This window comes from Ooceraea biroi, chromosome 9 (genome assembly GCF_003672135.1).
Source record: "Ooceraea biroi isolate clonal line C1 chromosome 9, Obir_v5.4, whole genome shotgun sequence".
Classification (NCBI taxonomy): domain Eukaryota; kingdom Metazoa; phylum Arthropoda; class Insecta; order Hymenoptera; family Formicidae; genus Ooceraea; species Ooceraea biroi.
The window spans coordinates 15,132,539-15,144,636 of record NC_039514.1 but is presented as its reverse complement, the minus strand read 5'-3'; the positions used below and the strand labels follow the sequence as shown (position 1 = coordinate 15,144,636).

The 12,098-nt window shown below is 35.3% G+C and overlaps 4 protein-coding genes across 4 annotated transcripts; 1 reads left to right on the top strand and 3 right to left on the bottom strand.

The window, feature by feature from the left end:
• Positions 1-223: 223 nt before the first annotated feature.
• LOC105276080 lies at positions 224-4,121 on the bottom strand. The gene is made up of 6 exons (XM_011333418.3): positions 3,261-4,121; positions 2,710-3,184; positions 2,277-2,629; positions 1,959-2,203; positions 1,712-1,877; positions 224-1,412 (listed from the first exon to the last, which is right to left on the bottom strand). Exons 1-6 carry the CDS (start codon positions 3,287-3,289, stop codon positions 1,151-1,153), a joined length of 1,530 nt encoding a protein of 509 aa, XP_011331720.2. The 5' UTR covers positions 3,290-4,121; the 3' UTR covers positions 224-1,150.
• A 953-nt stretch (positions 4,122-5,074) lies between these two features.
• LOC105276079 lies at positions 5,075-8,564 on the bottom strand. Its single transcript, XM_011333417.3, has 4 exons — positions 8,375-8,564; positions 6,065-8,299; positions 5,774-5,975; positions 5,075-5,549 (listed from the first exon to the last, which is right to left on the bottom strand). Exons 2-4 carry the CDS (start codon positions 8,210-8,212, stop codon positions 5,287-5,289), a joined length of 2,613 nt encoding a protein of 870 aa, XP_011331719.2. The 5' UTR covers positions 8,213-8,299; positions 8,375-8,564; the 3' UTR covers positions 5,075-5,286.
• A 211-nt stretch (positions 8,565-8,775) lies between these two features.
• LOC105276078 (thioredoxin-like protein 4A) lies at positions 8,776-9,826 on the top strand. Its single transcript, XM_011333416.3, has 3 exons — positions 8,776-9,036; positions 9,168-9,304; positions 9,518-9,826. The coding sequence occupies exons 1-3, from the start codon at positions 8,959-8,961 to the stop codon at positions 9,729-9,731; spliced, it is 429 nt and encodes a 142-aa protein (XP_011331718.1). The 5' UTR covers positions 8,776-8,958; the 3' UTR covers positions 9,732-9,826.
• Positions 9,827-9,956: 130 nt separating this feature from the next.
• On the bottom strand, positions 9,957-11,933 carry LOC105276076 (28S ribosomal protein S5, mitochondrial). The gene is made up of 6 exons (XM_011333415.3): positions 11,775-11,933; positions 11,567-11,659; positions 11,130-11,477; positions 10,813-11,043; positions 10,517-10,716; positions 9,957-10,393 (listed from the first exon to the last, which is right to left on the bottom strand). The coding sequence occupies exons 1-6, from the start codon at positions 11,824-11,826 to the stop codon at positions 10,013-10,015; spliced, it is 1,305 nt and encodes a 434-aa protein (XP_011331717.1). The 5' UTR covers positions 11,827-11,933; the 3' UTR covers positions 9,957-10,012.
• Positions 11,934-12,098: the final 165 nt, after the last annotated feature.

The window sequence follows — 12,098 nt, the reverse complement described above, 5'->3', positions numbered from 1 at the left end:
TTTTATAAAATCCTTTTCTCCTTATGTAATAAATTTCCAACTAAACGTATACATGTAAAAAACAAAAAATAATCTTACTTTATTTATAACATAGTGATAATATAAAATACCCTGAACGCAATTCATAATCATAAACAAATAGAATATATAGTTCTTAGATAATAAGATAATAAGAGTTTTATATGATTAAATTAAAAAATCGAGGAACAATAAAACGATTACGTTTATTCAACAAATGACTATTTATTCATCACATCCAATACATATATGGAATATTTTTCCTCAAACACTTCGTAACATCCATTTTAATATTGAGATTTTCATCTCGTAAATGTTTTTCACAATCGGCTAATATGGACGGACATCGCGGGGAGTTCCAATAATACACAATAATACATGATTGTGCGCCATAGAAAAATATATTCATTCGCAATAAGCGTGTAGAACAGTTGCATAACACAGACACGTGATGAGGTAGGAGATAGAAACCCTGTAATAAGAGTCCTGACATAAAGCGATCTGGGCAAAATTCTGCGAGAGAGAAGGATGTACATTCCCATTTCTCTGTTTTGTTTTTTCGCGCTCATTCAGTCTACCACGCTCAATTTACAATGCTGCAAAATACATAAAAAATTAAAAACGATAATGAGGATGTGCTGCAGCATTTATTTTTTATTTACTGAAATATATTTATATTAATGGTAAGGTTGTGTGATTCAAATATGAGCGGGAATTGCCCAGATCTAGAGGACCAAAATTGAATATGATATGGCGAGACTCTTATTATAGGGACTCTAGTAAGAGACGGTATAACATCATCTATCAAATAACAGTACGTAAGATAGAACACCGCATACGCATGATTGCAACAATAAAGTCCCATAAATTACACGACGACGATAAAGATATATAGACGTATACATGTACACATACTTTTCAAGCGTGTATGTATTTCGCCGTGCTCTCCAAAAGCGTAATCCTGCTACGAGACCGAACGCGATTAAGCAGCATTTTGTACACTTCGGTTATACTCTCGCAGGACGACATATAACGGTATCTCTAAAAAATACATTTCTCGCGTATGCGTGTGCAAATGCATTCGAAGCCATTTGGTTTCACTTAAGCGATTTCGTCTCGGATTTAAACCTCCTCAAGTTCCCTCCTTTGTCCGAGCTTTCTTCTTATTCTTGGTCACTCTTGGACTGTAGTCCCATCCAGCTGATAGTACGTTGATCTTCGATGATTGCGCGGGAACGATGTGCTTCCCCTGAACCTCCAGAAAACCGCTGTTACAACGATAGCGAGTCGCCTGGGCGGATCTCGGAATTATCGAACGAGACGGGCGGAATTGTGATATCGGACTCAACGGCTTTCTGCTACAATAGAGGATACCCGGCGACGCAGCCAATGACCTGAAATTTACAAAATTATTCAAGTGTTTTATTCTGTTCATAGAAAAAAGAGTATGGTTAGGTAATATTTCTATAAAGTAATATCTTCATATTTATATGTATTTACTATTATTTTATTATATTTGTTTTTTTTATATTTACTTGTCATTTTACTATTTTTAATATTCTTTTCCTTAATTATATTTATATGTCTTTTCTTTTTACTTATATTGTAATTATATTTACTTTTATACTATTTAAACTTTATTTTTACGGTCTTAAAGTATTTTTTAAAAGCCAACAAAGAATTACTGATATACCTGTCTTTGCTATTAGAAAGTCTTGAGGTATCTATTGGCGCAAGTCGAACGTTCTTCGGCCATACAGTGGGACAGACAGGAGGTTGCCAAGCAGAATGGATATGTGAATTTCTTAAGGCACTTGATCTTCTCGCAGAGCCTTGAGAACCAAAATCCCGCGTCGATCCTATAACATCAGCGGTCTTGAGACGTTAAAGTCAATGTCTTAATACAGAAGCAACTTGATTAATTGTTAAACGATGGCTACCTTGAAGAAAAGGGACTTCCATGTTCTCATTCATGAATCTAACTGGTATGGTCTTTAAAGTAGAGAAGCTTTCTCGTGTAGACACGGCAAAGGGCACGGGACTCACGATGATTTTCTCATTAAAAACAGTGCCGAGCTTGTTCCTGCCTATGTGTGGCATACATAGCTCGTCCTTGGACGCGTTATCGTTTCCCACATCGCCAAAGTCTCTCGGTTTAGTCGCAGAAACTGAATTCCTCTGTTTCCTGAAAATTAGATTTTATGAAATAAAAGACAGTTCACATTCGCCATCTTGATCGCTATTTAAATAAAAGTTACTTCTGAGTTCCTTGATAATTTGCGTTGTTTCTCGTCGTTTGAAGAGAGCTCTCTGTATTCAATAATCGATTCCTTATGCTCAAAGATTTGTTGTCAATGTAATTAGGCGAGATCGCTTCCTCCGTCCAATTTGTCTTTGAACTTCTTGACGAATTCCTGTTATTGTTAATGGGGGCAGGAACTATTGTTAAAGTATCGCTTAGACTATCGCACAAAGAATCCGTCTTATGTTCTTCATTTTCTTCGTTTTCTTCGTTGGAGAACAGCTCTGAGATCACATGTTCCATCAGCAAGTCAAACACATCTTCAAACTTTGCTTTGTTTAATTTATATTGCGTGAAGTCCTCTTCTTCCTGCGATTAATAAACAAAAAATTATACATGAAGCAGGTATAAAGCAAGCACTGCCGGGAACTTCTTCGTTCTTTCCTTACCTTCGCTGAAAGATTCTGCTCCAAAAATATTTTATCATCCTGAAGGTTCTCGAATCTCTTTGCCCTTTTATCGCTAGCAGCGCTAGCCAAGTCACGCTGGGAATCATCGTTGACGCATGCCGGATTCCTGCCGATTATTCTCAGATACGGTATCTGCGTTCTCCATTGTACACATTCATCTAGAACAGAGCCATGGGGTAGCTGATTGTCCTCCTCGTAGAAGGACCTCTCCACAGTCGCCCACTGCTCCTCCAACTTCTGCGTCACCACATCCTCCGCTTCCTGCGACCAGGAAACAGAGCTGGTTGCGCTGTTCCCATTAGACAGAATGTTATCATTGTCCTTCCATGATTTCTGCCGGGGCAAGCTGGGCAGCCGCAAACGACCACTCCACTGCTCATCGAATCCATCCTCCTCATCCTTGAGCCGTAGCAGGTGTTGCGGGGCTTTTACCTTTTGCGCGAGCGGGCTAAGTCTGCGAAACGAGCCTTATTGATATTTGTCACGATACGATCGCCCCAGGTATACGGACTTGCGTGCAACGGACTTACGTGCTCTTCCTGAGGCTGTTCCTTCGCATCTCATGCTTTCCACAAAGTTTTCACCGGGATGTAAGAGCCAATCAGTGACAATTTGTCGCACAACTCACAACAAATCCGTAGAACACGTAAAAACTGGCCAACTGGCTGTCAGCTGACTGACACTGATAATCAGATAATTCTTACAAGCTATTTGTGACTTCGTGACTGTGTTGGTGCGTTTGCAGCGCCGCCTACCTCACCACAGGAGAGATCAGGTGAAATAAAATTGAACATGAAAATATATGTATGCGATGATTTTTTGTGAGCAAAAGTATGAATGCAAGTGAGTTAGTGAGTTTTGCATTAAATAAATATTCAGTTTTGATGTTAAGGTATGAGTTGGTATAACCAATATTCCACAAATACATATTCCATAAAAAAAATATTTTTATCAAGATTGCATTTACAATTTTTTTACAATATGCGTAATAAAAGATTACAGAATGTCTATGTGTGTGTGTTATAAATACATAAATAAAATATACATATAATATGATAACGTAACTTGCATTTATGTTTTACGTTACATTTATTTCAAGTAGAAATATTTAAAAAAATATTAATTTAATTTTAATATTTGTTGTTTCAATATTGACATCAATTATATAAAATCAATTATACATATGTAAAATTATTCCCCGTCCAAAGTTGGCACTTGCTTTTACGCTTTTATTTTTACCTTTTAAACCTTTGACTATATGTATCTTTGGTTATATAGTCAAAGTTTTAAACGCATTTTCGCTGTAAAAACTGATAATATGTATATTAACTTAATATCTATGTATTACACAAAGAAAAATATGTATATTAAACATATACAGGGTGCCCCGGGTTTTAACCGACAAACTGCGGGAGCATATTCTACTAGTGGAAATAAGAAAAAATTCTTATATCGAGTTTGCTTAGAAATGCTTTATTACAAAGTTATAAACCAATATTGAAAAGAAATATCAGATAAGTAACAACGGATTTTTTCACAAAAATAAAAATTATCTACGCAATGATTTAGTGACGCATTTCAAAATGTTGTCCTTGCACATCGATACAAGTTAGACATCGACGTAGTACAGAATTTGTTACAGTACGACATTCCTGAAAATTTTGTTGCATCTCAGTAACTGAATTAGTAATTCGTTGCTTTAAATCTATCTGGTACTCTCCTGTTAGGAAATCTACGTTGATACTCTCGTACGGCAGCTCGTGCATTTCCGTCACAGAATCCGTACACGAAATGAATATCAGTGTATTCCTCATTTGAAAACACTTTTGGCATTCTGATAGTAATTGCTAGTTGACACGACGATTGAAATCTAACAGCTACTGTTGTGAAAGTAACAATCATACTGAATCGTTTCAACATAGTGAACATTATATTTAATTTCATATAAAATTAGTGAACAATTAATTTTAGAATATATGACATTGATATTTGATATTACTGTACATTTATTTTATATGATATGTACAGATTATTTATTACAGTTTGTTGTGTGTAATTGGAATAGAATTTAATGATATTCATTGTATATTTAATTATATATTTACAATTATATTTAATTTCATATATATATATATATATATATATATATGAAATTAAATATAATTGTAAATATATAATTAAATATACAATGAATATCATTAAATTCTATTCCAATTACACACAACAAACTGTAATAAATAATCTGTACATATCATATAAAATAAATGTACAGTAATATCAAATATCAATGTCATATATTCTAAAATTAATTGTTCACTAATTTTTATTAAGTGTACTATAGTAATTAATATAGTAAACTTTATTGATTTTGCTATATTAATGCAGAAACTTCTGCATGCTTCTGTGTGCTGCAGGGTACACAGACTCCGTTACGTAAAAGATGTGAACAAGCTGCTTAACATTCTGTGGGCCAGTCTTCGATAATAAACGGATCGTTACTCCACAGGCTTGTTTACTATTTACAATTTAATTTGTAAGTTATAAGTATAAAATTAATTAAGTTTCTTTTCCAAAATTGTTTTGTAAGAATTTTTCGGTCACTAACAGAGGTGTTTGTCCCGCAAAATTTGGAACATTTGCAATAGCACCAGCCTGTAACAACGCTTGAGCTACCGATATATGAGAGTTGTCCACGGCATGAAACAAAGCAGTCCGTCCTGATTTCATGTCCTTCAAATCTATAGTTACACCAGCTGATAAAAGCGCCTTAGCTCCTTGCAAATTATTGTGCATGCTGCAGTAATGTAACGCAGCAAAACCTTGAAGAATAAAAATAAAGACAAATAAAACTACAGGTTTTCGTGTGTTGTATAATATAATTAAAACGAAAAGATATCGAAAAGGATGGCTTAGTAATGAGAACAGTTGTCCAGGTTCGATTTCCGGCTTAGCCACCTGGAGCCTCGATATTTTTTTCAAAAATTTGTTAATGACGTTGTCACATTATACATATGCTATGCTGTTTATACATAAATAATTTTACCTTCTGAATCTATTTGATCTAGCAATTTTGAATTCGAGACCTGGCTAATGAGCATTGGCAGTAGTGGTGATGACTGTTTACTGGCTATAATCACTGCTGACTCGTGCGTGTGTTTCGGAAGCACCGGTTGCGCTCCAGCTTCCAGCAAAACTTTCACGATTTCGCTGCATATGTCATATTTGATTGCCAACTCTAAACTTGTCTGTAAAATATACAAAAAAAATTGTATTATATCTTCGAAGTGAAGTTCTTTGGACGAAATCAAAGTTTTAATTAGGTAAAGAAATCTACCTCTCCATTTTCAGTCGGTATATCGACGTTTTCCTTGCGTAGTTTAAGGACTATTAATTGTCTCTGAACAAGATAGATGTTATTGCTCAACACAGCATTGTGTATGCTCAATCTGCCGTTTTCATCGTGTTGTTTGGCGCGTTCGAAGTCCCTTTCCAGTTGTCCTATAATTCTCACACATTTCGCGTTCGTTCTTGAGGGTTTTAGGGTGTCTTTCATCTTCAAAATTGAATTCTCCTCGCAGATTTGATTAATAAAATTATCTATATCAAAATCGTTTTCCTTCTCTTGCTCGATCACATCAGGACTTTTAGATACTGAATTATTATGAGTGTGAGTTACATTATTTGGCAATTTGAATGAATTGTCATCAACGTCGTGAAGAGTAATGTGTTTTATCCTATGAATACTTTCTATATCTTTATTTATCGATATAAAACATTTAGGATCCAGTAGACTGAAGATTGTAGTCTGCATTTGTGTGTCGTGTACAGTTTTATATTTTTGTGGTTGTATTGGGACGTACCTCTCAATTCCGATTCCACAATCTGCTAAGGCTTGTAGCGCGAGCTCTCGTAACTCATTGTCTTTTACACTATCCATTGCTTTCTTAATAATTTCCAATTGCTTAAGTAAATCTTTCTGGGGCAAATCTTGAACACCGTTTTCATTTCTTTGTAAGTTCAATTGAACGTTTGCACTATTATCTGCAGCTTTTTGTAAATGCGGAGTGTACTGCGCAGCTGCACAGTTGGATAATGCATCTCGTTGACAAGTATTGTCATTCTCACGTGTTTTCTTCAAGACCTGTTTACTTTGGGTATTATCATACACCCTACTACATGTAATTTTACTATGATTTACATAGGTTGCAGTTTTATTAATTACTGACGATGTAGTTACATTACAATCTTGTATCAAAGCCATATTTGGCTTATGTAAACAATTTTCACTATTAGGTATAACTGTCATAACATTTTCCTGTAGTTTTATCTCATGTACTTGATTATTTTTGGATGCTATGTTGGGTTTATCGTGAAGCAAATTATTTTTGTTACTGGAAACTCCCTGATAATTAAGACTGTTTCTGTTATTACTATCTAAATGATCTACAGTGCAGTCTTTGTTGATTTTACTGCACTCTTTACTCTTTACTGCAGACAGAGACGTAACTATCTTACCACCTTTTGTATTTTTTATAGTAGCAATACATTTTCCTTTAGAATATGCAGACATTCTTGAGTAATTATTATCACTATATTGACTAGTGAAATTTTTATCGCCTACTACAGGGAATAATGAATCGTAATTGTCAGACACTGATATATTTGTGCCTTTAAAAGATTTATTGTTTTCAGTTTTTATTTCTTGAATTTTCAAACTATTTTGTGCATTATTCATTAAATTATAAACTACATTGCGATCATTGCTAACAGCAGCCTGACACATAAAGGTTTTTGGAATTGCACCATTTCCTGAAACTGATAATACTTTATTGAAACTATTATTAGAAACTTGCTTACTAGCTCTTGCATCTTGAACATGCATTACGATTCCTTGTATCGGTAAAATATGTTCTTGCTTTTGTTGTTTTTGCTGTTGCAATATTTGAAGTTTATTTGCTTCAGAAATGTTATCACAACGTGTCTTGCCTATTAAATTACATTTTGGCCTCTTTACAATATCCTCTTTGCATATTTGTGGAAATATTCTGCTTGATGTAGGATGTGAGGGTAGAGCAATTGTTACTTGTTTCTTCGTAGGCTTAAATTTACACGATTTGGTAATTATAATTTTATGTCTGTTTGATAGATCATCTACCCGCAATTCTACATTAAATTCGCCCAAGTCGCGCCCGTCAAGGGCTAAGATTCTCAATTTCCGCAACTTGAATGGAATTGTATTTTGCATACTAGATATTTTCGTAGTTACGGGGATTATCAACGATGGTGCGAGGGAATTTTCAATATTTACCCTACTTCTTTCATTTCTCTCATCCGTGACGACGGTGTTCATGGTTTGCTTCATTACACTGGGGAACTGTTGTGGTAATTGGAATTCTCGTACACATTGGATCAGTTGCATGTTATCCTCATTTCTCGAGATACATCTCCTCTTTGCTGGAATCGGTTCCTCTGGTACGTCCATTTATAGCCAGTCTTCAAATCTTTAGCTATAAAATTTATTTCGCGCCACACTTCGTGCGATGTCCCGGTGAAGCCCCTCAGGTATAACCTGATACACAATTATACAATTAGAGGCGTTTTATAAAACTTTCCACCGAATAATAGATCAATTTCAGATACTGACCGATCACTCATATGTATTGGGATACCATTCCCGCGTCAAAATTCAACAAATTCAATCACAAAAATCACTCGCCATTACACACACATACGAGCAGCAACGAGAAATACTCGAATTTTATGCAATCTGTCCTACGAACCGGGACATCCCTGTTCCTCTCGTCCCACATCATTAGGAGATGGTGGAAATGGTAAATGAAATTCGGCGCATGCGCTTACATGTTCAAGTTGATGAGTAAAGGCGGAAGCACAGACTTTTGTATGACGTCTAAGAAAATAAACCAATCAGAATCCTGCATTTTCATCCCTAGGATAAATTTCCTGAATAAATTCCCTATCATAAGCGCATAAACAGATGAGTAAGGAATTTGATTGGTCCATTTCCTTATGCACGTGCTTATGCGTGCTTAGATCAAATTCCTTACATTTGTGTGGATATACTCTTTTTAGAGGAACTTTTGCTAGTTGCCCGTCTATTGCATGTATCCGTTGTTTATCATGTGATTACAGATTTGCAGACTTGTATTTGTATACAATATTTGATATGTGACATCGTAACAAGACGCCGTACTTAATATATATCCCAAAATGTCTTACATGCTATCACATTTGGAGAATGGCTATCAAGTCGATCAGGCGATCTTGTCAGAAGAAGACAGAGTCGTGGTGAGTTCTATATTTTTTCACAGGTTAACTCGTCACTTCGTTGTCGCCTCGTAATCAATTAATTAAGAATGACATTGTTTCATGTGAGAATCCGCACGTTCAAAGTAACGTTTCTTCTTTTCTTCCTCAAGGTCATTCGCTTCGGACACGATTGGGACCCGATGTGCATGAAGATGGACGAAGTGCTGTATAACATTGCGGAAAAAGTGAAGAATTTTGCCGTCGTGTACTTGGTCGATATCACAAAAGTACCAGATTTCAACAAAATGTATGTGGAGTCTGATTTGTTATTGCATTACGGACTGTATCGGCTGATAATCTTGACAAATCCATGTATTAATTCTCGTACATGAATTAAGGAAGATTAACAATTTCAGTTGAAGAGAAATTAAGCTATGATTACCCAATCGTCAATTATCATCAAGAAATTCACTTGAATATTAGGATGAATGGTACGATGATATACAAATGTTTCTTACAGGTACGAGTTGTACGATCCATGTACAGTAATGTTCTTCTTTAGGAATAAGCACATCATGATAGACTTGGGCACTGGAAACAATAACAAGATAAACTGGACTTTGGAGGACAAGCAGGAGATGATCGACATCATCGAGACGGTGTACAGAGGCGCTAGGAAGGGCCGAGGTTTGGTTGTCTCACCTAAAGATTATTCCACTAAATATCGATATTAATTTATTTAGAAAGTATAATAATATTAATATTAAGGAAAGCGTTAATTTATCTAGCATTAAGTATCAAACGAATCGAATAAATGATTTTTAAGCAAGCAAGCCTTGTATACTTTCTTATGACTTTTATTTACAATGAGTACTGCCAGACATCTCGTCCAAAAAATGAAAACTTAACATTATAAATTAAAGCAGAAAAGGAAGATTGAAGAATAATTGAGAATATTCTAAGAGTGCACTCAAAGACTGTATTATAAACATTTGTACATTAGGGCATAATACCTTTATTCGCTCTCTTCGGTTTTCTCTCGCTTGAGTCTACGTATTTGTGCTTCTGGATATTGTTTAGTCAAAAAGCTACGTAGCCGCCCGTGTTCGCTCATTAGCCGTATTCTCGTATCATCGAAGTGTCTCAATCGTTCCTGTTTCTTCAAATGTATTTGATAAGATGGCAATTTGACGTAGAATGGTTCTTGTTTCTTCTTTTGCAATACTATTTTGCCATCCATTACATATTGAGTAAAGTCGAGAACCTCATTAGACGGCACTTCTTCTGGTCTCCTAACTACTGATGGTGAGGCAACTACTTCTGGATAGTTTCCGTTTTCCGCTCTAAATTCGACTAAGTGCAGCCGTTTTTCGTCAGCCAGTTGTTGGTGTGATTTCTGCAAATATTTTCATTTTACATCAATATTAAATCTCATTCCGTATTATAAGTAAACCAATTATAATAAAAAAATTGCACATTCAACATAGCAAAAAATAGTATAGGATATTTCTATTAATACCTGTCGCAATAAACCAATAAAGAAAGCTTTTATAATATGTTGCAAATTCGTAGATCCTTCGACTTTGGCATACATATCCTTTATACCAATCGCCTCGCAACACGCTTTTATCGCTCGATGGCAAATAAGCCCGTATCCCTCATGCATCTTTTTGACAAATATCTTTGTTTTTCCAAACTGTGTAAAGAAATCATGTAGCACTGAAATATAAAACAAAGTATGAATAAGAAAAAGAAAAAAATATAAGTTTTGAGTCATTACATTATTTTGTTATATTATTATATTATTTCCCTTACCAGTATGCTCCTTATATCTGGGAATATACATCAGTTTTTGACCTGCCCTATTTTTAGCATTTCTTATAGCTGTTTTAGATATAGGCGCTTTTCTCATTGCAAAACCAGCTAATCCATTTCCATTTCCTGTCACAACAAATATACTAATCCTGCTCTTACGTCCCATATTACCAGTCATATGAGTTACTATTTTGCTTTCCAAAATCCAAGATTCAAAACCATCAAAAGTATCTAAAAGATAAAAAAAATATTAGTGATACTCGCAGTTACCAGTAATAATTTATGACATGAGTATTTATAACATAAGTTTTAGCAACCATCTCCGACAGGATCAGGTGGTCCCATTCTTCTGCCACCCATTCCAGCACTGGTCCAACCACGTTCTAATGGCGATACTTTTATCCGCTTAGGTTTGGACTGACTCTGGCGGAACTTTATCAGCTTCTCTTCTCTCTCAGGATCCACAGGAAGCTTTTGCTGTCGAAGCATTTCCCTTCCTCTAAATATGGGAGCATTTAGACCAGGAAATAATATAGGAGTTTTTCCTACACCAATAATTTGTCCTTTATTTAAATCTCTTTTCCTTGCTAATCCTTTTGCTCTACCCCTTTTCCTTCCCGCATTGCTAACGGATGTCACGCCTTTCCACAATTCATCCGCAGTTTCTGTAAAAGGAAATGTTTTAGTTTGTTTTAAAGAGAAAAATTTTGTATTACAAATGTTTGTTACATATGGAAACAGCAATTGTACTTACTGTTTATGAAAAATGTTTTATTTCGCGCATCGCATAACAAAGGAATATGTACTTTCGACAACAGTGATCGACTGATAGAAGAATTACATACATCTGAAAAGATTTCATAACCTTATTTATGATAAATGAGTATAAATACATTTTGGAGTAGGTGCATGAATTGCATCCAAATATCCATAGATAATATAATTTTTCGTTCATTGCTCACCATTTCTTAATGAATTCGTCATAATTTTACAAAAACGTAATATTTGAGCCATTTCTAAATCAATATGAAACACAGACTTCTACAAAATACACTAGATTGCGTACAAGTGATGCCAGATTCCGTAAATTTGCCTTTGATAGCATGCGGTAACACGTGGAGGGGGTGATTCTCGACGCACGCAAGCACATATCGCGTCCGTGTGCGCTCGGGACTTCAGGCACGTTCTTGGACTAGTTCAGAAATGCAGCGAAAAAGAACAAACCTAAAGTTTCAAGTTCATCAAAAAAAGCACCGAATTAATTTGGTGCACTTTTCTTTTCCAAT